General features: G+C 39.8%; 1 protein-coding gene across 6 annotated transcripts in view; it reads right to left on the bottom strand.

Moving 5' to 3' along the window:
- The window catches only part of RPTOR (regulatory associated protein of MTOR complex 1), a 458,205-nt gene that overhangs the window by 282,628 nt on the left and 147,837 nt on the right, over window positions 1-27,740 (bottom strand). For all 6 annotated transcript variants that reach the window (XM_048488432.1, XM_048488434.1, XM_048488435.1 and 3 more), the window contains exons 4-5: window positions 8,150-8,308; window positions 3,061-3,207 (exon numbers count right to left, since the gene is read on the bottom strand). In XM_048488432.1, the coding sequence (XP_048344389.1) occupies window positions 3,061-3,207; window positions 8,150-8,308 (306 nt within the window). The remainder of the gene's footprint in view (window positions 1-3,060; window positions 3,208-8,149; window positions 8,309-27,740) is intronic.

The following is a 27,740-nucleotide window of genomic DNA, read 5'->3' as shown; positions in this document are numbered from 1 at the left end:
CAACCCTGAAACTGTCACAAGTGCCTTTTCTGCAGTTCACTAATTCTGCTAATTTGGCGCTGTTTTCTTTCCCTGCTCACAAAATGTTGTGCATGCTTGCATTCTGATCTTTCTTGCACTGTGGCAAACTTTTCCAAACCCCAATACCCTGGGTATGGAGGAGTTTTCATTACTTTCTACTTTTATTTTTCGGTGATACAACTGCATTTATTTGAAATTTCAAAATGTAAATTAAAAAGCTAGCTAAAGAAAAGGGCATAAATGAGTGGTGTTTTTAAAAACTTACTTAAAATGGCCTTGACTGTGGCGAAACCAACAAATCTGAAAAGTGGGAAGCAGGTAAGCCTCCTGTTCTGTCCCAGAGGCTTTGCGGGATCTTAAATAAGCCATTCGACTTGGTCTCTTATCTATAAAACAAGAACCATCCCCGCTGCCTTGCCTTGGCACCTAAGCAGCCACAGCAAATTTTGCCTTTTTGCTGCTACACACTAAAATGGATACTCTTTAGAGAGATAAAACAGAGGTTTAGACTGAAGAAGTGCTCAAGGGCTATGGCCACACAGATCTTCCAAACACAGTCCTAATGATGACTGAATGGTTTCATATCTGACTATAGTGTCAGACTGATCCATCTTAGCTTACAAAGATCAATCCAAAATGCAAAGACCCCTACGTTGGCAACGACTGAAATAAAACCAACAATAAAAAAAGAAAACACAAGACCAAAAAAACAAACAAAAAGATCCCCCACCAAATGCAAAGCCTAGTAAAGTGGCAAACAGTTGCATAAATCATAAAGTCAGCCAATTAGATACTACTACTTAATACAAATGTCTGATTTTTTGCTCCCCATCATAATGCACTGATGAGCTATTACACAGGCTTTGGACTGTACCTTTTGCTCCCCATCATAATGCACTGATGAGCTATTACACAGGCTTTGGACTGTACATCTACATCAAGACTTCAGAGATCCCATTCAATTACTGCTTGACGGCAAGTACTCTTTAATTGTCCCCAAATCAGCTCCAAACAGCTATATACTTATCACAGGGTAACTATCATATATAAATGTGTCACAAAAGCACTGGCTTGCATCCAACGAAGAGCTTCCATGGTATTTTATGGTACCAAGGGGGACACTGTCACAGAAACCCTTCCACACATGAAAATACTCTGTTAGTTCATGAAATCTGGACCATTATTCTTCCAATGAAGCCAGAAGATTTTTAAATTAATTTCCCTGATATTTTTCCCTGAATTATTTTTGCTAGGCATTAGAAATATTACCTAATAAAAAAGAATATTAAAAATTTAGGATACCTGTGATTAGTGAAATTAACTGCATTTCAATGTTTTGGGGATGTAAAGTATCAAGGAGAAAGTTGGCAACCTTTAATTAGTTAAATTTAGTGATAAAGTAATGCCTGAAATAGTGTGGTCTGTTAGAAACTAATGTATGTCTGCTGATTTTCAACCTGAATATTGTTTTGTTCAATATAATTTAAGTAATGATATTACAATGGATTGTGTATAATACTGTTGGACCTCAGTTTTCATTGGTAATCCATCCAAAACAATTGGCGAAATCCAAAACCAATGAAAATCAAGGCAACGATTTCCATAGGAAAGTTCCATAGGAAATTGAAGCAAACTGCAACGACAAAAGCGACTAAATCTGACGAAATCCGAGGCAACCAACAAAAACTGAGACAAAATGTTCACGGGAAAAAATCGGCGAAAACCGAAACCGACAATAACCGCAGTCAACGAAAACCGAGGTTCCACTGTATTTAAAAAAATCAAAAATTCTAAAAAATTCCAATTTTTTTTTAAAGAAACACTTTTATGAATCCGAGTCACTGGTTAGAAAACAGTCATGAGGAAGCAGAGAATTAGGGCCTCTGTCAGGAGAAGGAAGTAAGGCTCTAGACCAGAAAATGTTCATCTTAGGAGGTTTGCCCTTTAGATATTGCATGTGGTGAGTGCAATTGTGTAGCTTTCCAGCTTTGTAGCTGAGAAAATGACTGACAAGATGACTTTTTCTTTTATGAAAATATGGCAGAAGTAATGTCAAACTGCTGGTTCTACTAGTACAGCCTTGTAGATAACCCAAGATAATGTCAGATGTTGTTAGTACTGCTCTGTAATATGCAGGGAAATGTTTAAGCAGGCTAGTCAAAATTTGCACTTACCTGAAAAGCTGTGTTATTTATACATAGTAAATTCCAACATGTAAGGTTTTTTGGTTTAACAAAACATAAAATCTGTAAAACAGCCTTGGCAATCAGAATCATGCTTCAGACCAATTTCACTCATACTCCAAGTGGAAGTTGAAAAGATTGAAAGGATTTAGCAATATCAAGTAAGAAATTGGTTTCCAATCATGAATCTCTGGCAGCTGCAGCTAGGGAAAACAACATCTATCCAAACTCAGCGTCAAATGCAAAACGAAAAGAATTTTAACTATAATGACTCCATCTTTAGAATTTACATTTACAACACTAAATGTAATACTAAACATAAAACATTCCTTTTACGAAGAGTGCCTGCACGCTCCTATATTCTGTGAAATTACAAGGCAATAGAAGTACATCTCTTTTTTGTAACCCCTGTAAAGCATTAGTTTACTAACTGTGTTTGGTACAACAGTAAGTATCAGTAATAAAACTCTGGGCAGGCCAAGTCTGCTATGTGGGGGATAGGTGAGCTTGTTTCACCCCCACATTAGTCTCTGTATTAAAAACCCATTAAGATACTAACTGTAGATATTAATACTAATTGTATTAATATAATTTGTATTAATGGTATCATTTAATTAACCCCTCTATTTATTATCCAGGACATAGAAGGGCTGGCAAACAGAGATAGAAACACTGGATTAGAATGACACTCTTTCCAATTGCTTCTTTTTTTCAGTTCCAATTGCTTCTTTTTTTCAGCTGTTAGTTGGGCTCCCCAATCAATAAGAACACCTCTGCCCTATTCCAGCATTCCCAATGCCCCACTGGCCCTCTGCAACGATCCCTCTGTGCTATCTCACCCTCTGTGACATCTCACCTCCAGTTCCTGCTCCCTCTGGAGAGCAAACTGCTTGAAGGACTTGACAATAAGGCCGGCGTTGGAGCAATCGTAGACAAAAATGGAAGGACTGCCCATCCAAGTCTGTAGGTCATATATGGATAATGGGATGTACTGTGTGTAGTTCTGCAAAAGAGATAAAAAGAATACAGCACAGTCAAAAAGTAGGCCTTTTGCCTCCAATATACAGAACTACTGAACAGTTTATTTGTGTGTTCAGAGTCCACCCACTTCTTATACATAGTGCTGTGCAACTGTTTGTTGGAAAATCATCCAAGATTTCTGAAATGTGCTTATCCAGCTCTTGATTATATACATTAGAATACACCTCTTGCATTAAAATGGACAGTAGTTTAATGAAATATTCCATATCTGTAACCACATAACAAAGAGAAATAATAAAAACAAGAAGTCCTTTGAAATTCAGAAACACAAATATATTTCTTTGGAAGGTACAAAATTATCTAGAAGAAAAGAAGTTTCTAAATCCTTCATCCAGATAAGTAACAAAGAACAAGAGGAAGGAAAAGGAGGAGAGGAGGAGTTATTATGACTAACAGCCATATGATGTATCCGTTCACAGTGAAAAAGAACAGTAATAAAAACAGACCCAGTTTGAGAAGTAATCTTGCAACACAAGTCCTCTTTAATGTAAACTTTGACAAATGCTTGAGGGCACAGAAAATGGTGTATAAACATTCTACTGTACAGGATTATCATTGCTGGCTTGGTGTACTGGACACAAAACTATAACTGAAGACATCACACATACCCTTTTAGGGTAGTAGACAAAATGACTTCACAACAGAATGCATGAAGAGGAAATGTGTTATTGCCTGAATGACCAGAAGCAGGCAATCTTGTGCCTAACAGAGTAGAAGGTTCCACAGCAGAACAAAACTCAATTCTCAGTGCACTGAAAGCCATGCCAAAAAAATTCCTAGCATTCATACATATTTATTTATTTAAAATATTTATATGCCTGCCTTTCCGCCTGAGCAACTCAAAAGGACAGGTAAGTACTAAAAACAATAACAAATTCAATGCAACTCAAATGCACAGAGGCAGCAGTTTTGGTGCTACAGAGCCATGTCGCTACTTTCTGTGTGCCTGAAAAGAAAAAAAAGATCATCTGGGAAACCTCTTTCAAATTACCTGTTGCTGATTTTTCCCCCCTTAGTATGGGGTATAATTTATCTTTGAACAACTAACCACATACATGGACATTAACTCCAGTAAAACCAAAACAACTTTGACAGATGTGGCATCCTCTTCTTATTCCAAAAATCTGATGTGATTGAATCTTGGGGTTGGGAGGGAGATGACTTGGAGGAAGCCCATCCATCATTTCTCTGTGCTAGCCCATTAGGATCTCCCTAACTGCTTGTCAAGTTGGGAAGTCAACCAACCACTGGACATCTTTAGAAGAATGGCCTATGATTTTGCCATGCTGCACAAGACCATTATGTTGCTGTAGTAGTGGCAAGTGGTAACAATAAATGTTTCCTGAAACAATCTGAACTATTGTTTTGTATCTATGCCTCTACATATTAAGAAGCTGGCTCTACTGTGTTTAAATCAAGCAGCAGTCCTCCTAAAAAAACTGGCACTCTTTATCTCCGAATGCTCCACTACACGGGAATAGGGATTTGAGATAGGGGAAGAGGGACAGTGTAATCATGTCAGGATGCCATTTGCTGGGAGGGGAACTGCTGGGGAGAGCTTTTGCATATGCAGGTGCTTAACTGGTTCTCTGGCCTTGGAGCTCTGCGGCTGGGATGGGCTCTCAGACTGGACTCTTCTACTGCCTTGGTTTTCATGGGGGGTGGGGATTTACTGCAACATATTATCAACAGTTATGTCGCCTTCTTGCCAGAACTGTCTTTCACTGTTACTCTCATGTCTTCAATAAAATCCTTGAACACTTCAAGTGAGTTATTGGCTGTTTCCGCATGGGCCATCCCTGGGGAGGAGTTTGCACAGTGCTCGCGCCACGCAAGTGGCATGGAAATGCCACTTTTGAACCTCACTCCACGAGCAAGGTTTTTCAAAAGTAGCGCCTTACACCCACTGCCGTGTGAACGGCAGTGGATGGAAGGCGGCATTTTCTTCCCGAGCCAGCTTACCTTCTCCTGCTGGCTGCCGTCACATTGTGGAGGCATGGGGACACGTCCCCCTGGCATCCATCTCCAGAGCCATCGCTCTGGCTGGGGGGGGGGGGGGTCCCCTGGCCTCCACAATGCGATGGCAGTCAGCAGGAGAAGGTAAGCTGGCTGGGGAAGGCGCAGCCTGTGCGAAGGCTGGCCTTCAGCTGCGCCCCTACCGGGACCGTCTGTGCATCGGTATAATTTATGCCGATGCACCCGTGCTCGCTGGTTGTGTGGAAATGGCCATTGTCTGAACGGGGAGTTTGACAAATCGTGTTGCTCGTTCTCATATTAAGTATAACGGAAACCCCACTTTTTATTCCAAACAAATAAGCACAGGTGCATTGCATATTCTTTATTTATTAAGATTCTCTTTATCTGTCAGGCTACATTAAAAATTAAAAAGTAGGCTTGCTTCATAAGGCAGTCCTAAAAGATTAAGCAAACTACAAAGGCACATATACCACCACAAGTACAACATGACAAGAGTAATGAAAAATTAAACATAAGAGTAACAGTGAATGGAAGCAAAGGGGGAAGAGGAGAAGCAAGTTGGGTGCAAGCATATAGGTGTGTTTTTTTAAAGATCTGGCCAATTGAACAATTAGTTTTTAAATATTTAATTCCAATTGTGCCGTGATGTCCTTTTACACTTGGATCCCTGTGGAATCTCAGCTCTGCTTACTTAAACAAAGCAACTGAGACCCAGCTTTTTGGCTAAAACAAATCAGGCTGAAATAATGCTTCCTGAGGGGCTAATCCTTTTTAATCTGTTGGGATATATTATGCTTAATCTCTCATAAATATAGCACTATCAGGGAATGATGGGTGCTTAGATTTGCATAGACCCACAAAAACTCTGAGGTCTTCCACTGAAGGGCAAAAGAGCATTTGCAAAGCCTCTATTCAGGAACAGCAACTCTATAGTTCAAAAGAAGACATGACTCCACATTTCTACCCTTAAGAGCATTTCAGGGGCATTCAAGGGTCTCTCATTTGGTAGCAAGGGTATGGCCAATTGGATTTTCCATCTACTGTATAAGAGAAGCATTGGGGGAATCTGCTTTTATGGATTTGTTGGATGAAGGGGTTGTTAAAGAGATAAGGGGAGGATATTGGAACCATAAACTCTATTCCTCAAAGAGCTACGCTCACTCTCTCTACATCCACAGGAGCACAGACCAGCACAATCCAGCACTTCAGAATCAGAAACAGGAGCTTCTAAGATTCTAGGAGCAGATGGGAACCCATGTGAGTCTTTCAGGCCCCCACAGATATATTACTTCGTTGTTTGGCCCTTCTGGTTGCAAGTGTTTCCCGCAGAGTGGAAGGGTGCAATGCACCTGACAGTGTGACTGAAGTTAAAAAAAATGTGCCTAGTGTTTATATATGTGTCCAATTGTCCAAGGCTTTGTGTCTGAAATGGTATCTCAAAGGGGCTTTCCGTGGTTCAAACCACAAATATGGTCTCCACACCACCAGTTCTAGCTCCATATTATTAACACAAGCCAGTCACACCTGTACAGCTTCTATAGTAAGAAAGGTACTAATTTATTGGAGGGAGGGGGATGAAACAGCATTTCCCAAAAATATTTATTAACAAAGCACATGATTTATTAACACCTCCTTTCCTTCTTCACTCTCTGAAGAGAGAAGAAGTCGTTTCCTTCCTGTGAACTGGTCATTTGCAAAAAACACCAGCAACCCTAGGAGTTTCTGCTGTTGCCAGACTGACCTGTGGTAAACCAAGGGCCCCTGTTTTAAGACAGCACCTCTACCACCTCAGTCAAACCTTGGGTGATTGCCAGCACAGTGCCTCAAAATGGGGGACCCTATTTTGGGCATTTACAAAGAAAAAGAACTGTCTGGACTTGTCTCCCTCCAAAGCAACTTGCATAATGTCCTGTCTGACAGGATTACGTTTACACAAAAGATGTTGTGTGGAGAGAGTTCCCATCTCCAGCCCCGGACCATATGCACCAGAGAAGACAAAGGATGTACTAATGTGCTTTCCTGCCCTGTATTGTACTATCTAATGTTTCTTCCTCTGAGTAACACTTTTAAAGACCACCTTACTGCCATAGGAGGGAGGATTCTCCCCTTTAGGAAAGATTCAACCCAAAGCTTTGATTTTTTTAAATATAGTGTTTAAACCACAAACTATTGGAGATTTTTTCTCTATTTAAATATCCAAATTTATATATTTGTTGATATTGGTTGATATTTGTTGATATTGATATAATAAAGTAGACTTAATTTTTTTGTTTATTAAATACAAGTCAAAATAAACATGGTAACTCAGAACACACTCTATTTTGGGTATTGCTTGATCATCCAAGCAATATTTCCAGTGCATTCAGAAAAACCTATAACTGGTGCCCGACACTTCTAGTTAAACTCCCCTGAATGGGGACATCCTAAATAAACAAAATAAATAAGTAAATAGTAGTAATAGTTCAAAAATTTAGCATGAGAACTTTTTAACAGAAATTTGTGACAGATTTGCACATGATGTTTTCCTTGAATTTCTGTTCAAAAACATTCTGGCATCAAACCATTTTGGAAACACAAATGGATTTCGATTTGTTAGTTTTGCAGGATCATCCTCCAAGGAGGAAATCTGGGCATGCCTATGAATTGTGCATGTGCAAAATTCTGGATCTCAGTCAACAATTTTATTTGTTTTACACCAATGCCGACAGCACTGCTCCAGAAGGAACAAAGAAACCACTCCCCTCAGTACAAGAAACACAAGAAACTCATAAGAACTTAACCTGGAGGCACATGAAGTGAGTAAATAAACTGAAGCTCTTATATCAAGCATGAGCAATACTGTGTGATATTTTATTGGTTTTCTTACAATACAGAGCAAAGCTGACAGAAGGGGGGTTGTGGTCTCCGTCCAATAGCAAATCACGTACCTTGTTGAAGACCCATATTTCTCCATTCACTGTAGGTCTGGGGACTCCATGTCCATTGTAATGAAAAAGAACTCTTTCTTCCTTGGCATTTCGACGCAATGAGGTACACAGTTTCTTAACTTCGTCTACTGTAGGATCAAGGCTCTGCTTGTACCGGGCCTGGTTGTTTTGAAAAAAAATTGCAAAAGCATGAATATTAACACTAGTTCAAAATATTTAAATACAGAGAAACAGTCATATATTCATTCCCTAGTATATACAAATCAATAACAGATGTGACACTTTTAAACTGCATTTTTACATTATTAAACACTTAAATAATCCCAAGAAGGTAACATATAAATTTCCACATGCTGTAAAAACATCTCTCTCTTCATAATGTATAATCCATATATTGGTGTCCGATGAAATATCTAAATCCTGAAATGTTTACAGAATAAGGCCTTGCTGCAATTTAGACACAGACAATAGATCATTAAACATTAATAAAGGCAGAGGATTCCAGTATAACAGCTCATCCAAAAGAAAGTTTATTGCAGCTTAAGCTTCTAATTTATTCTATTTCTCTAGCAATCTAGGACTGGGATACACAGAGCTATGCAAATGGCCTATGCCAGTCCACTAACTTAGCTTTTTTTAAAAAAAATTCTTATAGGAAAGCCTACAAGGAGGATAGGAAGGCAGATCCACCACCACCTATTCAGGGTTATACTGATCTTGAACATGGAGTCTCAATTCAGCTATTGTGCAGAAATCATGCTCACTGTTGGGGAGAAAATGTTGACACTTTCCAATATTATTCCAGCAACAACACTTCTCCTCTCATTTACTGCTTCTACCTATATATGCACAATGCTATTAATTTTAACTCAGTGGAAGATCCAAATATCTTATGGGATACGAGTAAATTGTTTGTGAGGGGGGTGCCCCAATAGCAGGAAAGATTTTCAAAGGAACAAAAAGGGGAAAAAAACAGCTTGATTATGGAGGAGATCAATAAGGAAGAAAAATAATTACAAAGGGGACCAAACAATAAAAAAAATAAAACAAGCAATAATAGACTGAAAAAACAATTTGAACTACAATAGTTTACAGCAGAGGCCAATTGGCAGGGACTGATGGGAATTGTAGTCCATAAACATCTGAAGCGCCAGAGTTGGATATCCCTGGTCTACAGAGATGGCAACAAAATTGATACATCTGAAACAAAAAGTTTGAACTAGCAAAATACACCAGGGAAATGGTTAGCTGCCAATTTAAGGAAAGAAAGGAGAAAAAGTGATAACTAAGATTAAGGATGGTGAACGAGCAGTATCAGAAAGGAAAAAAATTGAGAAACAACTCTCAGGTACTACTCCAATTTGTATAGAGAGGAATATATAAGAGAAGAAAAAATATTGAGATATTTAAACAAGAATCCCAAAGATAAAAGAAGTTAAAAAGCCTTAATGAATTGATAACATCAAATGAAGTAGTAGATACAACAAGAATATTGAAAACTGGGAAAGAATTATCCCCAGATGGATATACTGAGATATTATAAAACATTTGAGGAGGCACTAGCGCTGAAATTAGCAGAAATAATGAATTTAATCTTAGGAGGAAGTAAAATACCCCAGTCATGGAAAGAAGCCCATATATCATTAATACTTAGAGAAGACCAAGAATTGTGTTAAAAATTACAGACCTATATACCTATTAAATATTTGCAGCAATTTCAGCAAATAGACTAAAAAAGATACTGCAGGATTATATTCACGAAGATTAAGCTGGGTTTTTACCTAAGAGGCAAATAAGAGATAATTTTAGAATTATGTTAAATATTGTGTAATTTCTAGCACCCAGAAAAACAACTGGCTATGATCTTTATTGAGGCAGACAAGGCATTTGACAATATAAATTGGGTCTTTATGAATATGGTGTCACAGTACATGGCAATAGAAAGTAACTTCCAATAGACAGTAAAGGCAATTTATTCAACCCAAAAGATGAACATAATAATCAATAGAAATCTAATCGTACCATCTGAGATACAAAAAGTGACCAGGCAAGGATGACCATTATCCCCTCTGTTATTTATAACTGTCTTGGAGGTACTAAATAGAAATATAAGAAATAATAGTCAGAGAGAGGGAATAAAGGTAAAAGGAGAAAATTTTAAATTAAAAGCTTACGCAGTTGACCTGGTGTTATTTCTAGATGGAAGGATGGCAAAAACTTATTGGCTTCCTAATAGAAACTGGGGAGAATAGCAATAATAATAGAGACTGGGTACAATAGCGATAATGAAAATGAACATCTTACCTAAGAGGTTATATTTATTTCAAAATATTCCCATAATTCCCACAGAAAACCTTTTCAACAATGGAGAAAGGATCTAGTGAAGTTCATTTGGAACGGAAGAAAACCCAGAATAAAATGTTTATCACTAATAGAGGGTAAAGAGAGAAAGAATGGCAGTACCAGATTTACAGGCATACTTCAAGGCATGTGCCATTGTATGGTTCAAAGAAAAAAATGCCAAGGAAGGATACATTTTTAAAAATTGAAGCTCATAATATTATGAAAGGATGGCATGATTATGAACTGAGAAAACCAGAAGCTTTACAAATTTTAGGAACCATTTTTTTAGAAGAGACTTATTAAGAATTTGGATAAAATTTAAGGATAGATTTCATAAGAGCATGCCAATGTGGTTGTCAAGGACAGAAGCACTACAAATAAAACAAGACAGTGAAGGGGGAAACTGGCTAAGATAGAGATATTATAGAAAGAAAAGGTGAAGTTATTCAATAGAAACCTAGAAATCAAATCAAAATTCAAGAAAAAGAGTGCCACTGTTATATACCTTCAGAAATGCTGTGTAAAGATTATGATAAATTAATAGGGAAAACGTACAGGCAATTATTATCACTAAAACTGAAGAAGTTATGATTAAGTGGGCCCAGAATATTGGATGTATTATTAAGTTAGACAAGTGGATTAAATTATGGGAAAATATCAATAAATTTACACAAGGTATGGACCTAAAATAACATTTTTAGAAAATATTCCACAGATCATACTTAGTTCCTGCAGCACTTTTAAAAATACATAAGAACTGCTCTCCAACATGCTGGAAATGTGGAAGGTACTTTTCCGCACTCGTGGTGGCAATGTAAGAAAGTACAAGGATACTGGATTTTGTCAATAAAATTTGTAATGACTCCCGAGGCATATCTATTAGGCATATGTAAGAAAGAAATGGCAAAATGGGATAATGTTCTGTAACTTTATTTGGTCAGTCAGGATTGCACTGGCAAAGAATTCTGAAATAAAAAATGATACCCTCTGTAAAAAAATGGATTGAGAAAGTTTGGCATGTAGTGGAATTAAACAAATTGACTTGTTTTCTAAAAGAAGATTCCTTGGAAAATTCATGAATCAGTGGCAGCAAGAGCATCAGATTATAAAGAAATATAACTATTTAAAATAGGAATGTTTAAATATATGTGTGTATACAGACATATAAAATGAGCAATTAGATTTGCTGATGTATGAAAGGAATCTAATGAACTGTATAATGTTATAACTGTATAATGTATTTACAACCACAGATCTATTTACAATACCTAAACTTTCACATTTGAGAGAAGAGAAGGAACGAATAAGTTATCCATTGCATCAGAATTTTCACATATTTTTTCCTTCTTTCTATTTCTTTTCTATAGCTGTATATGGATTTTGTGCTATTACTGTGCTATCACTGATTTATGGCTATGGTTGTTTTTGAGTTTTTGTGTACTGAAATGAAATAAAGATATATTTGACTAATAAGGAATAGATCCGGCAAGGGTCTACTGTACTTAGCACCCTCAGAGGCCCCTTCCGCACACGCAAAATAATGCGTTTTCAAACCACTTTCACAACTGTTTGCAAGTGGATTTTGCCATTCCGCACAGCTTCAAAGAGCACTGAAAGCAGTTTGAAAGTGCATTATTCTACATGTGCGGAATGAGCCAGAGTTACATCAGTTACATTAGCCAGTTTGTTTATAGGTTAAATTCAAAGGATTGCTCTGGACTGGCTGTTGTGGGTTTTCCAGGCTGTGTGGCCATGGTCTGGCAGGTTTTGCACCTAATGTTTTGCCTGTATCTATGGCTGGCATCTCCAGCACCAAAAAAAAATCTAAAAGCTGGTGATGTCATTTTGCATACACTGTGATAAAAATCTCTTGTGCAAGCTACACAGAAATCATAGATGAGCTACACCTACTAAAAACAAATACACATGCAAAGTCAATCACAGTGTAATTTGGGAAAATTCTATGAGTAGAGGATAACTTTGGGTCGACGTGGGTTCAGGGTTCTTTTCTGCAAAATCAATACAAATGTTGCATTTCAATGACATGTGTGGATGACAATCAGCTCATTTACGTGGACTCAAAGCAGAATACTCAAACCAGCCCCAAGAACTTTTCATGAGGGTTTGAGCCAAGATTGGACCAAATATTGATTAACAGCTATACTAAATATCTTCGCATTTAACATGTTGCCATGTTCCCAAGCAATGTTTCTAAGTGGAAGGAAGGAAGGAAGGAAGGAAGGAAGGAAGGAAGGAAGGAAGGAAGGAAGGAAGGAAGGAAGGAAGGAAGGAAGGAAGGAAGGAAGGAAGGAAGGAAGGAAGGAAGGAAGGAAGGAAGGAAGGAAGACTCACACAGCCCTTTCCATATGCTGGCAAACTAACACGTTTTATTACACCAGCTATGGTCCTAGTAATCTTTCAGTATACATTTTTGTTTTCAGGTTTTTGTACTCTGACAAGAATAAAGGAGTGATGGTTCTTAGCCTTTCAAACTGTTCAGAGAAAACTGTGCCTTGCAGTGAAATATTTCATCTATTCATCTATGTTCATGAACAAGGAACAAACAGCTGCAAGAAAGATGCCAACGTTTCTCACTTCAGAATGTTGTTCATAGTAGACTGCATTAGTGCAAGCATAGCCTTCCATCTCACTCTCATATCTTACAGTGCCGTTATGAAGGTGCTGATTTGCAAAATTTGCACCCTAAATCACATTCTGCCTGTTGACACATTTACAAGACACTTTAACCAAGCCCTCAAGTGGTAGGCAATTTTTCAATTCCCACATCATTTTTTTAAAGGGACAATTTCATCGTCAGAATCTCCCATCACGTCTCTCTAGCATGACTATTAAATTGAGTTCACAATTAATGAACATGAAGGGGGGAAAAGCATGCCCATCTAATGCTAAGTAAACTTATCACTTCCACATTTATGAACTCAAGGCTGCAAGAGAAGGGAACAGGAGAATATTAGAGAGCCTGTTAATGTGAGAATAAATGTATATCCATCAGCAAACAACTTTTAGCCTTCGTTTATTAAATAATGCACAGACACACCAAATCTCTATTATTTTGCCTGTGATTTGCCAGCAATTTGTTTTGTCTCGGACAGCAATGTAATACTTCCTTTAGGGAAAAAACGAAAAGTAGGGCAGTAACTCAGAAAGCAGAAACTGCATTGTTCACTTATTTGTGATTGACCAGGCTAGAGTCTAGACGCTGGCAAATGGCACTCCAAGTTTCTTCATGTATTTTCATCTCTATCATTTTTCAAGTTTTCCTGTTCCTTAAAACAAGAGTATCAAGTGTTGTATTTATTTTCTGGAGTTCTCGGTTACTGAACTTGAAAGTTTGGCTCAAGAGCTGCATGGTTACAAGGAACAGATGCTAAAAAGTCAACATTTCCTATTGCTGAGCAGTTCTTCAAAGACAAGGAAATTCTGCTTACTACCATACTTGCTTCGGCAACTGATGGGCCACAATCAATGACTGGTGACTACTGTGGGTGTGTTTATTACTTGCCTAGTGTCTTTATCATTTGCTATGAGATTCATTGCCAAATTGTGGTTGCAAAAAACCTCAGTGATCACCAGCATGAGTCATTACACACTGTCATTACTGCAGTGAATAAAATTAAACCCCATGCCATTAATGATTGAGAGCTTTGGTTGAGAATGAAGATTTTGAACATTTGCTATTTCATACTGAAGTTCATTGACAATCAAAAAGCAACTCTTTGAGATGCTTTTATGACCTTTTTGACACTGTTGTGGAGTCTTCTGAAGACATGAATGCTTTGTTCAGTGATGGACTCAGAAAGATCAGGCACAACATTGCTTATTTATCAGAACTATCAATGAGATGAATTAGCACTTGCAAGGAAATGCAGTCAATCTTGTTAAAGCTATATCTGTTGTCTCTATGTCCATTTCAAAGTTAATTCTACCCAAACACAATATAGGCTGTCACAAGTCACACCAATTTCTGAGCCTATCTAAAGCCCTTTCCACACGGGCGCAAGCGGGGGTGCATCGGCATAAACAATGCCGACGCACCCCCCCAGGACCGTTCGCACGGATGGTCCCGGTAGGGGTGCAGGCGGCAGCACAGCCTTTGCAAGGCTGCGCCACCCTGAACTCCGTACCTCCGTCTCCTGGCTTCCAGTGCATCGCAGAGGCCAGGGGACACACACACCCCCGCAGGTTGGAGCAGCGGCTCTGGAGTTGCAGGCCAGGGGGGCGTGTCCCCTGGCCTCTGCAACGGGCGGAAGCCAGGAGACAGAGGTATGGCGCTCAGGGAAGGTGGGGGAAATGGCGCCTTCTACCTGCTGCCGTTCGCATGGCAGTGGTTGGAAGACGTCACTGTTGAAAAACCTCGCTCCTTGAGCGAGGTTAAACAATGGCATCTTTGCGCCACTTGGGTGTTGCCAGCATGGCCTGTGCAAACGCCACCCCATGGACGGCATTTTTAGCATCCCTGGGGCGCTGTATTCCGCTCGTGCGGAAACAGCCTAAGAGAAAGATGGGATGCCGGATGACAATCTGCTAAGGTTTTTTTGTGACCATTTGAATATGCTGCATGAAGAAATGCCTTAGCAATTTGCGGACCTTTGTTTGTTGGAAATTCCTGATTGGTGATAAATCCATTTTCTGATACTGAGAAAGTTGGAGTAAGAACAAGTTGAGCTACAAAATGATATGGAAGAGGAAGAACAAGTTGAGCTACAAAATGATATGGAGCTGAAGCCAAAGTTTAAGAAATCAAACTGTAGGAGGCTGGACCGCTCTCATGATAGATGGTACCATGAATGGCACAGGGAACAAGAACTGATATGAGAGCAAAACACTGCTCCACATAAAATAGGTGTTTCTCAGAGGCACTGGGCCTCCACTTCGGGTTGTCAAAGCATTGGTGTGTCAAAGCATAAGTGTGTCAAAGCATGTACTTTTCCAGTGGCCTAAGATATGCCCAGCTGAACAAAGAGATTAACATACCCTCAATTGTTCACTCTAAGGTGAGAAAATCAGTGCTCCAAGCCAACTTTTTCTAATTTACAGTCAGAAATTGGGAAATTGGGAAACTGGTATCACTTCATCCATCACACACAGAACTTACTGAACAGTGAAGTAGTTACTAAATGTGGTATTCTTGTTAAGTAGCTATCAGACTTTGAAAAGATGTTCATTGGATCAAGTTCAATTTTGTTGAATAAATTAAACTTAAAAGTTTCATTTATTTTATTTATTGTTCATACTTGTATTCTGCCATTCCTTTCTCCAGCAGGGCTCTGGGAAGCTAACAAACACCTATTGTAGCCTGAGTGAAAGAATTGAGCACCCATAAGAGAATTACATAAAGACAAGCACGCTTTCATTGTGGTAAAAAACATATTGGCCATAGCCTTTTATTGAAACACACTGACTCAAGGAAAGCAGAAGCATAAGGCGCAGCATGGGGGTCTGATCTGTGTGCTGGGCAGCATAATTGCTATCCCCCAGCCCACAAAATTTTCATTGACCCCGTCTGCTGAGGAAAATGCAACACGTGCTGGAGCAGCGATGGGAAGACCAGCTGGGCGGTTGCCACTGCCTGGAGACTCCCTTTTTGCTGCTAGGGGCACAAGCCATAGTAGCCCACGTCTGGACACCACCACAATTGGCTTGCTCCACCCCAAACCTCTTATGGAGGTTCCACCAAAAGAGGGTATATAACCCTCTCACCACACTTACAGATCAGTCACCCATGTGCAACCCGCAAAGGTGATGACAAAGAAAACATTATCAAATACATTCCAAAAGGGAGAGGAGGGTGGGGAAGCGACTGTGGCCACCACGAGCAGAAGGAGCAGTGGCCAGGCCAGGTCTTTTATGGGCTCTGGCCGGCTCTTACCTGGCTGACATCAGGAGATCCCCTGACGTCAGCCTCTCAGACCTCTATGCGTGCGCCTGGTCCAGAGGGCTTGGGAACAAGCCCTGAGACCAGGAAGGGGAGTGGGGAAACTGCATGCTCCCCTTTCCCAGGACTGCAATGGTGGCCGCGGTAAGTCGCAGCCGCGTATATAGCAACAAAATTCAAGACTATAAAGCCACCACTATGAGTCAGTATACTATACCTAAAAACACATAAAGATGGCACTTAATGAAAATAAACTATGCCTGGATTAAAATATCAGGTGCTGGCCCTAGCATCAGTCCAAGTGACACTCAGGAGGGCTGGTAAGATGGAGAGAGTGGGTGGCAAACAGTGGAGGGAAGGTCCCACAATCCAAGCCAGCATACGCTGTTAGCCTTACAAACTGTTGCTGTTCTCAACTATTGGCCTGGTGGAACATCGCCATTTTACAGACCCAGCAGAACTGGGGCAGATCTTTAATGACCCAAGTTTCCTTAGACAGAGAGTTTCACCAAACTGGGGCTACAGCCGGGAAGGATCTGGCCCTAGTCAAGGATAGCTGGATGGCCTTGTGATGTTTTCCACATTTTAACTGCATGCACCTCCACATTTAGTTTTCTAATTAGATAGGCAGCCCCACCCAAGAGCTGGGCATCCAACCACAGTGCCACAGCCACCCTCCCAACAGGCTTCCCAGTGGTATGGGGAGACTCAAAAAGCCTCTAGGGCAGTGGTGGCAAACCTATGGCATGCGTGCCAGAGGTGGCACTCAGAGCCCTCTTTGTGAGCATGCACACTATCACCCCAGTTTGGGCACTCGGCAGTGGCATAGTGCCAAGGGGGCGAGGGGTGCGCAACACACTGGGTGCATGCCCCTGCGGGGGCGTGGCAAGGGCATTCTGGGGGTGTGGCGGTGTTTCAGGGTGTTAAGGGAGCATTCCAGGGCAGGGCGGGGGCAGACGGGGCGTGGCGCATACGTGCCCCGGGCGAAGTTTCCCCTCACTCCACCCTGGTACTCGGTCTCTAAAAGGTTTGCCATCACTGCTCTAGGGGCCCCAATAGACCTTTGCCACCCAAAAGGGAGGTTTAATTCTGAGAAGTGGCCTGCTGGCAGAACACCAGCAAAAACTGGGAGGAAGTCAACAAACATTGGCTCTTCCCCTGGCCTTGCCCCTGCCCCATCCCCATGAGTGGTGGCAGGAGCCCTGGGATGTTGGCACGGCATTCAGTGCAGAATTCCAGTGCCGAGGGGGGGGAGTGGCTGCACACTGATGGAATCACCCCTCCACTGGGGTAAGTGCCCCAGGAAGGGCAAATACAGTAGCAAGCAGCACACCACTCCCAAGAGCAGATTCACCCTCTCCTTTGGATAGAGCTGTTTATCACATTAATCTGGTTTCTCAATTTTATCAATTTGCAGTTAACTCAGGTACATGAATGAGCTTTTCCGGATGCTGCCATTGCCCCTTTCAAAAAGGCTAGGATTTTTTTTTCTTTAAAATTTTAAGCATAGTCTCTCCTCCCTTGTGTATGCAGCAGAACATCAAAGCAAAAAAGCAATGTGAATAGCCCAGCTTGGTTCTTTTGATTCATGGTTATTTCCCCCCAGATGTTATCGTGTCAAAATGAGTTCTCTAAAATAGCGTCCACAGCTGTTGTACCATTTTAATGACAGCACAAATATTGTATGAACAGTAAATCAGGATGTAAGATTCCACACAAGCAAAAAGAAAGAAAAATCCCATTTTCATCTCATGAAACTGCAGCACAGTGTTTCATTTCTTTTAAATGGATGTTCTACTTTGCCATAAGCCATTTTGGTTTCTTTGTGCCTTAATAACACATAGTCAGCTTTACTTCTTGCCTACAATCTTATTCCTCTCCCAGCCCCCTCTTCTCTTCTCCCTTCTCCCCCGCATTTCCAGACCAACTAGGAACAACAGGCAATATTCTTTGAAGAAAGAGCAGAGAATTTGCTTCGATGTGTGCAAAGTCACACTGTGCAGTTCAGGATACACATTAGATTTCTACACAGTTAGGACATCCTCTTATATTATTTAATCACATTTTAACCTACCTTTCCCTCTTTGCAGAGCTGAGGATACACGGATTCATAATGTTCTTCTTTACAACAGCTTTGTGCGGAAATTTATGTGGAGGCAGGACATTGGCCATTTTATTTTAAACTCATTTTCTAACAATCCCCAGCATTGAGTTTGCCTTTTCACTGTCCCTCATGCTGAGTCAATATTTTTCATCAAGTTATCCAGTACAGCCCCAAGATCTCTTCCCATCTCCAGTCTCAGCCAGTTCAAACTCCATCATTATGTCACTAAAGTTATTTATTGCCTGCATTGAATTGCATTTTCCATGTTATCAACTCACTCAAATTGGATATAGCTTCCTGAAACTCTCCACAATCAGCCTTAGTTTTCACCATCCGACATGACACTGTATCATCCACAAACTTAGTCACTACTCTGCAGTGGCGTAGGAGGTTAAGAGCTCATGTATCTAATCTGGAGGAACCGAGTTTGATTCCCAGCTCTGCCGCCTGAGCTGTGGAGGCTTATCTGGGGAATTCAGATTAGCCTGTACACTCCCACACACGCCAGCTGGGTGACCTTGGGCTAGTCACAGCTCTTCTGAGCTCTCTCAGCCCCACCCACCTCACAGGGTGTTTGTTGTGAGGGGGGAAGGGCAAGGAGATTGTAAACCCCTTTGAGTCTCCTGCAGGAGAGAAAGGGGGGATATAAATCCAAACAACTCCTCCTCCTCCTCCTCCTCCTCCTCATCCCCAGTTCCAGACAGATGCGAGTTGTCTGGGAGGCAAATGTCCTCCTTTGCCAGTATCAAAAACTAAGGGAAAGCACAAGACTTAGGAACACTGAACACTGCCTACTTTGGACAGGTTGAAGCTTTTATGGAACCAGTTAATTTTGAGTGGGGAGAAAATCTTTTAAAATCTTGCAAGACATCTTCAGATTTTTAGCCAAGCAGTAATTCTTATTATGGTTATCATTGCAGGAAGAGTCTTTTTATTTGTTATGCACTTCCTGTAAAATAGCCACATCTCTCTTTGAGAACACTTGTGAGATAAATATGAAGCTCTTTCCTTGGTCGCTTGGGAAGGTGTCAATACAATTTGAAAAAAATTACATTGGAAAGGGAATGTCCTGCTACCTAGAGGAAATTCAGTAGTGGCTAAATGTGGTTGCTAGTACATCAGGACAAAAAACTTGCTTAGAAAGATTATAGAAATCCTTTGCTGTCAACCAAAACACCATTATCTGAATCTGACAGAACAACTATAAAGCTAGTAATACAACTAAAAAGCCTCAGACTCCATGCCCTAAACTAGAAATGAGGAAACAGATCTATAAAAGTGTAAAAGTCCATCACCATGATCCCATGGGTTCCACACTAAAAGCCAGAGTCAGGACCAAGTGCTCCCTCCCACAACACCCCCCCCCCCATATCTCTTCGCAGCCTTAACCCATGTTTCCACTAATATTCACCATAGTTAATGGTAAATAGGGTGCCAATCTTAAACAAGGTTTGAATTAAGATTGCAAGCCCTGGTTAACATAAAATGAGAACCTGGTTAGTATTGGTGTGCATCATTGAACCATGGTTAAACTCAACATGGAGGGAAGAGTTTGCATTGGAAAAAGAAGGGGGAGGGAATATTCATCCTCAAGACTGATTTGTAAGCAAAAGATACTCACAATCACAATAACCTTTATTGGCATAAAGTATAAGAATGTGGTTATACACTGTGTTAAGTTTAAAAGAGATCATATATGCCATCTATGGGTTTTACATTCCATCGTGATAGTTCATTTATAGAAGATATAAAATGGATTAATAGGCTTTAACTGTTCAGTTATAATATATATTTATAAAACAACTACAATACAACTATGTTTAAAATCCGAAATCAGCTTGTATCTGACTCTTCCTTATTCGCTGCTGTTTAGCAAAAGACAAAACAATTCCCCATGGTCTATAGATAGTATTTAATAATAAAACTACAGGATAAATGAATTTCCTTCATATTAGAATAAATAACAGTAAGCATCTTACATACACGTTTTATAATAAACACAATTTATAATAAACTAGGAATGCCAATGATGAACTATCTAACACCTTTTGAAATAGGTCATATTAGCATAATAACTGGTTTCATTCAAATTTGCATTCAGTATCTTTTGGCAGAAATAGATTATATCGTTATTGATTTTCGGTACAAAAGGTTTCATCAATAATGTTACATATCTCTTAGAGCCATAACCTTCAACAAATAGTTGGCTATTCTCCCAAGAATATCAGGATCGTTGCTATTTAGCGATTTTACCATTGATATTTTGAACGGTGTTTTAACCATTGTCAAGGGTAGTAGGGCTTCCCTCTGTAAATTGTATTTTGGGCAATAATATAAAATGTGCTCCAATGATTCCACGATGGTGGGACAGAATGGACATACTCTTTGTAATAGGGGCTGCTTCTCAATCCGGCCTTGCAAGAGAGCTGGTGAAAAAACGTTACATCTGGCTCGGGTCAATATCCATTGTTGTACAAAAGATACTCAAGGATCAAGCTTTTCATCTGCACTGACTGAAGTCAAGTGAAAAAATTGCACAAAAATGATCCACTGTTGTTCTTGATGGTTGTTTTCAGAAAATACTGCAGGGGGGTTCAACATACCAAGTGTAATAATAGAACACTATCAGTGCAAATCCTTGAAGAAACTTATAGTGACTTTAAATGGGACAGCCTTAAAACAGACAAGAAATTTGTCATCAATATCTTAGCTGTAGATTCAGATGACAGTAAAAGGCAGGAGAGTTGCACATACTTTAATATGATTAACTGATTTTTCTCCTCTGCCTTTGTTACTAGGACTATGTTAAAGAAGAACTATTTGAGTGACAGCAATGTTTTGGGATAGTTGGAATTTGACTGATTCAGCTTGAGAAATGTAGTGAGAGAGGCGTACAAATTCAGAGATTGGGAACTTTCTATTTTTCCATGTGTTATGATTAGGAAACTATAGAAGCAATTAATGTACCATCTGCTCACTATTAGCTTCTTCATAATCATTCCAGCATGTTAAAGGAACATCTCCTATGTCAGCTTTTTTCAAAACAACTTGTAAATGTATAAGTTATTCCGTGTGCCAGAGCTTCATATTTCCATACTTTAATCTCTCTCAAACCACAAATTTAGACACTGAAGAAAGAATACTGATGCATTCCATTGGGGAGACATCCTCATTTTCAGCCCACTTAGCTTGGGGAGTTCAAAGAAGCACATCTTGTGCCTCCAATCTGTCTAACGTATTTGCTTTGCCACTTTTTCCAGTTCGCAACTGACAGCTTTACAACCTTACCCTCTTCCCATAAAGATTTACCAAGGGCACCAATGTACAAGATCATTGGTTTTGTAAAGATTAAGCAGACTGAACTGCATCCCAGACCTGGAGACAGCCATTACTTCCAGGTACTAAGAGACAGCTTTAAGGTTGACCGGCTCTAAATGCTACATTAAAGGACACGTGACTCACCTGTAAATGAATTTATTCCATGAGTGTGCACATAAGTCATAACTTCATAACTTAGTCAAAAAGCATCTCAGTACTCCAGATGTTCCTAAAACTGCATTATTTTTGCTTATAAATTTGCTTTCTTCTTTCCTCTTAAAGGTATTTAATGCCAGTTTGTTCTTTTTACAGGCAATTTTAATCTTACTTTATGTTCTGCCTTTCTGTATCACCTTGCTCTGTCTGTGCTGGTTATTAGTTTTTAGAGGCAAAGACTGGTTTTAGCTTAAGTAGAAAATAAAATAAACATTCTTCTCCACAGATTTATAGATTGACTTGTAACCCTAGAGTAACATGATAGAAGAGTAAGTAGTACTGATGGATACAGCTCCTCCCAAAAATTGTATAATCCTAACACATCATCTATTGGTCACAGACCAAAAACACAACTAGATACACATTTCCACTGCTCTTATACATTCTTGCTTATTGAATAGCTGTCATGGTCTCTAATACATTTTTTCCAAATAGTTCTTCCTGACCATTTGCAAGAACTTTTGCCTCTGATTACTGCTATCAGACAGGGCAATCTCAACTGCAGTTGTTTTACCAGAGGTACTCAGCTGTAACTGTCACTCCTAAACTGACACCAGTCATGGAAGTTGTCAAAATGCCTTGTTGATGTGCACTATGGGACAAGCCTGAAATTGAAGACAGTGATGTCAATCAGATGTTTTTCTGGTGAGACTCTCGATTTTCCTGATCATTTCAGTGACTCAACAGGAAGAGTCTCGGGGAAACCAAGTTGCAGGACAATTTCAATTCTATTTATATAATTACGACAGAAGACTTAATTCAATGTTGAGTACATTTTAAGTCTATAAAAAATAACAGTGTATTCCGATTTGTTTTACATCCTGCTATTGAAGTTGAAGACACCATTTAAAGCAATATGGGATAAATGAACTTTGTATGTTAAAAATAATATATGTATTAAATATATGGAAATACAAAGATCTGAAAATCTAAATTAAAACCAAGTGGTAAAGCAATAATTCAATTCTTGGTAAAATTTAGGAAGCAGGAAGGAAAACACAACAAAATTTTAAACAAGACTATGACTGTCCACCCAACTTATTATGCATGGCCGATTCTTTTGCTCTGTAATGTTCCAGTGCAGCTGTTTGGAACTTCTGTGTGTTTTGATTAAAAGTGTAATATAATATAGGAAAAATAGCATAAACCCTTGTTATTTACCATAACATTTACCATAACATTTACCATTTACCATAACATTTATCTGTAACATTTATCTGTGCTGTCCAATTGGCCCCCATCTTCACCCAAATCTTTAACAAATCACTAGAGATGTGCTATGTTCCTTCCTGCTTCAAACACTCCACTATCGTCCCAGTGCCGAAGAAGCCTTCCATCAAGGAACTGAACGACTACAGACCAGTTGCTCTAACATCTGTAGTTATGAAAACTTTTGAAAGGCTAGTGATGTACCATTTGAAAACCATCACGGATCCACTGTTGGACCCCTTGCAATTTGCATACCGAGCAAATAGATCGACAGATGATGCTGTTAATATGGCTTTGCACTATATCCTACAGCATCTTGAATCGCCAAAGACCTATGCAAGGGTCCCTCTTTGTTTGACTTTAGTTCAGCATTCAATACTATCAGACCGGACATTCTTCTAACCAAACTAAATCAGCTAGCAGTACCTGAGCATATTTGTAAGTGGATCACAAGCTTCCTAACAGATAGGAAACAGCAGGTGAAGCTAGGAAAAAAATTACATCAGACACCTGTAAAATGAGCACAGAAGGCCCCCCAAGGCTGTTATGTACTTTCACCACTTCTCTTCTCTCTGTATACCAATGACTGCATCTCAAATGATCCATCTGTTAAAATACTGGAAATTTGCAGATGAATTACAACAGTGATTGGTCTCATTCCGGGAGACAACTTGATGAAACCGCATACAGGCGGGGAGGTTGAACAACTAGCCTCGTGGTGCCACTGGAACAATCTAGAACTGAACACACTTAAAACTGTTAGAAATGGTAGAGTAGATTTCAGGAGAAACCCTCCCATCCTACCTCCTCTCACAATACTAGACAACACAGTATCAACAGTAGAGACCTTTTAAATTTCACAAGGGCTCCATCATATCTCGCGCCTGACCTAAAAATGGTCACCTAATATCAAAATGTCATTAAAAAAGCACAACAAAGAATGTTCTTTCTACCAACTCAGGAAGCTCAAACTGCCCAAGGAGCTGCTGATACAGTTCTACAGAGGAATCATTGAGTCTGTCATCTGCACCACCTCCTATAACTGTGTTGGTTTGGTTCTGCAACCCAACAAGATCGACACAGACTTCAGAGAATAATCAGAACTGCAGAAAAAACAATTGCTGCTAACCTTGCCTTCCATTGAGGACCTGTATACTGCCACGGGTCAAAAAGGGCTGTGAAAATATTTACCTGACCCCTCATCCCTGGACATAAACTGTTTCCAACTCTCTTACCCTCCTAAACTTGATCGCTTCACAGAGCACTGCACACCAAGACAACTAGACATAAGAACAGTTTTTCCCGAATGCCATCACTCTGTTAAACAAATAATTCCCTCGATAATGTCAAACTATTTATTATATATTTATTATATAATTACTGCACTACTTTTTTCATCATTCCTATTACCCATCTCCTCCCAATTATGACTGTATGACTATAGCCTGTGCTGACATTTCATTTTATTCTATGATTTTACATTTTATGTTTTTATTACTATTGATTGTTTCCTGATTGCTTACTAGACCTATATGACAATCATTAAGTGCTGTACCTTATGATTCTTGACAAATGTATTTTCTTTTATGTACACTGAGAGCATATGCACCGGAGACAAATTCCTTGTGTGTCCAATCACACTTGGCCAATAAAGATTCTATTCTATTCTATTCTATTCTATTCTATAATATTTGGTTCATTGCACTGTGCAGGTTTCAGAATAAGAATTACTAGAATCACAGGCAGGTTTCAATGCACCAAAAACTTTTGTTATGACAATGTAAGCAGTTGAAGGAAACAGGAGACATGGGCATTTACAAAGCAATAGAGAGGCAATAAGTAATGCCTCTGGCACAGGAAAAGTACTGAAAGCATTTATTTCAGCCTGCCTAAAAAACCTCAAGCTACATTTCAAGTTAGTGATGCAAAAACACTTCGGATTGCAGACTAACAAAGCACTGCATCATTTAAATTTTAAGCTACCCTCCAGGATTTTTCTAAAGACATACATAAACAAACAAGAAAAAAATAAACATATCCTTGGGAACAGGCTTGTTTCCTGTGACTTGTTTGGGAAAATAGCAGCAACCCCAGGATTAGGAGTGTACAGTTTCCAAAAACAAAAAACCCCCACACCCCCGCATTTTTCAGATTTGGATATACTGGAGCAAAAAAAAAAAAGTAGTAGTATTCCTGGTTTCCTGAGTTCCAAAGGTTGGTATGGTATTCAGAACCCTTGGCAGGGAGGGGTGGGGGAGGTTCTGTTATTTTTGTTTGTTTGTTTGTTCCTTATACCCCATGGGAAATCTTTCCAAGAGGGGATGTGTTTTTAAAGGTACCGGCACCAACATTTTGGGGGAACTGCTGATGCCTGTCTTTAAATAACCTCCAAATTTTCAAGTGAATTCTCAGGTGTTACATGGATGTTACATACAAGGAAATAACCCGGCCATACTCCATTGTTTCCTAAGAAGGGGGGGGGGGGCATGAAAAATGTAAAACCCAAGAATCTCCCACTATTGAAGCTTTTGCTAAGCGCAACCAACCAAGCACCTAATATTCTGGAACCATGCAACACCTGAAAATGGCAAATTATGTAAAATGTGAGGATTTTGAATTATGTAATCCACAAAAATGCAAATCTGACACAAACCAACTCCAACAAGGAACAAATCTGCAGAAATCAACATAAACAATTAAGAGTGACAATCCCCAATATTTACTTTGATTGTAAAAGGAACCTTACCCAGCTTTTACAAGAAAAACGAGAGGCTACTGCTAAGGCTAACTGGGACAAACTTTTTCATTCTATCCAAATGAAGGACAATAAAGGATTCTGGGCCATAGTTGCTAGCCACACACGTGCAACTACTCCAGCTGTAACGGTAGATCCCCGATGCTGGTATAGTTACTTCCAAGACCTTTATACCGTAGATAAGGATTCCATAGACTTAGCCCGGTCCGAAACTCTCGCAACCTTACCTTGCTGGGACCCCGTCTCAGCAAATGAGATCACAACCCTAATTGAACAGCTCAAATCCAGGAAGGCTCCTGGCCCGGATGCCCTACCACCTGAGGTTTACAAATGTTTCGCTGAATGGTGGGCGCCCATATTAGCTTTGCTTTTCACTACTGTGAATAACATAGTTAAAATACCTGATGCTTGGACTAATGCCATCCTTGTCCCTATTTATAAAAAGGGCGACCCAACCATTCCCTCTAATTATAGGCCCATTAGTTTGTTATCTATTGCAGGTAAATTATATGCTAAATATTTATTGAACAAACTGACCTTATGGGCCAACGAGAATAAGATCATTGGACCAGAACAAATTGGGTTTATCAAAGGGAAATCTACACTAGATCATGCCATTCTTCTGAATACAATGATAGCCAAGTATGTTACAAGGGGTAAATCCCCTTTGTATGTTGCCTTCTTGGATCTCAAAGGGGAATTCGATTCAGTGAACAGAGAACTCTTATGGGAAAAACTTACGGAAATGGGTATCGACGGTAGGCTGCTTGCTCTTATCAAGGCTTTATATACAAATACCACCCTCCAAGTGAGATGTGACCCCTTGGGAAGACTAACGCCAAAAATCCAATCCTATAAAGGTGTTAAACAAGGCTGCATTTTGGCCCCCTTGTTATTCAATCTGTTCATTAATGATCTGTCCCCTGATCTAAAATCAGTCAACTCACCTTGCCCCAGCTTTGGTAAGGTGACCCTACCACTACTTCTATTTGCAGACGATGCATTATTACTCTCTAGAACGAAGAGGGGCCTAAATTCCTTGTTATCCAAATGCAGTGATTATTGTACACGGAATTCCTTATCCATCAACCCTGCTAAATCTAAGGTGGTTGTATTTGCTAACACTTATAAACCCAGTAGATGGATGTTAGATGGTGCATTGGTTGAACAAGTCAAGTTCTGCAAATATTTAGGAATCGTTTTCCATCATAAAGCCTGTTGGTATAAACACAGAGACCTAGCCATGACAGCTTGTAGGGCTACTGTGGCGGGTGTGGAGAACTTTTTCTTTACAAAAGGCAATAGGTTTATCCCTGCCGCAGTTAGAGTCTTTAACATGAAAGCGATTCCTCAATTGCTCTATGGAATCCCCTTGTGGATTAATGCTTGGAGCCAAAAAGTTGAAAGGATTCAATCAGCCTTCTTATACAAAATATTCGGAGTGCCACATTGCATTCCTTATGCTGCACTCTATTTGGAAGCGGGACAACATCTTCTGGTTACGAAAGCTTGGCTGGCCACCCTTAAGTTCTGGGTTCGCCTGTGCTTTAATTCGGACACTGGTAGCCTTATCAATCATATCCTCCCCCAGCTCCATGGATCTAAGTGGTGGCAGGCAGTTGAAATTAAAATACTTTCCCTGGGATTCTCCTGGGACTCCTTACAAATGCTACCTCCTTCCGAACTCTTTTTTCAACTAAAAAGGCGACTCCTTGACCAGGAGCTACAAGTTCTACAAGGCCAAGCGCGA

Source organism: Sphaerodactylus townsendi, linkage group LG03, assembly GCF_021028975.2.
Source record: "Sphaerodactylus townsendi isolate TG3544 linkage group LG03, MPM_Stown_v2.3, whole genome shotgun sequence".
Taxonomy (NCBI): Eukaryota; Metazoa; Chordata; class Lepidosauria; order Squamata; family Sphaerodactylidae; genus Sphaerodactylus; species Sphaerodactylus townsendi.
Note: the sequence above shows the minus strand (reverse complement) of the source record. Positions and strands in the feature narration are given on the sequence as shown.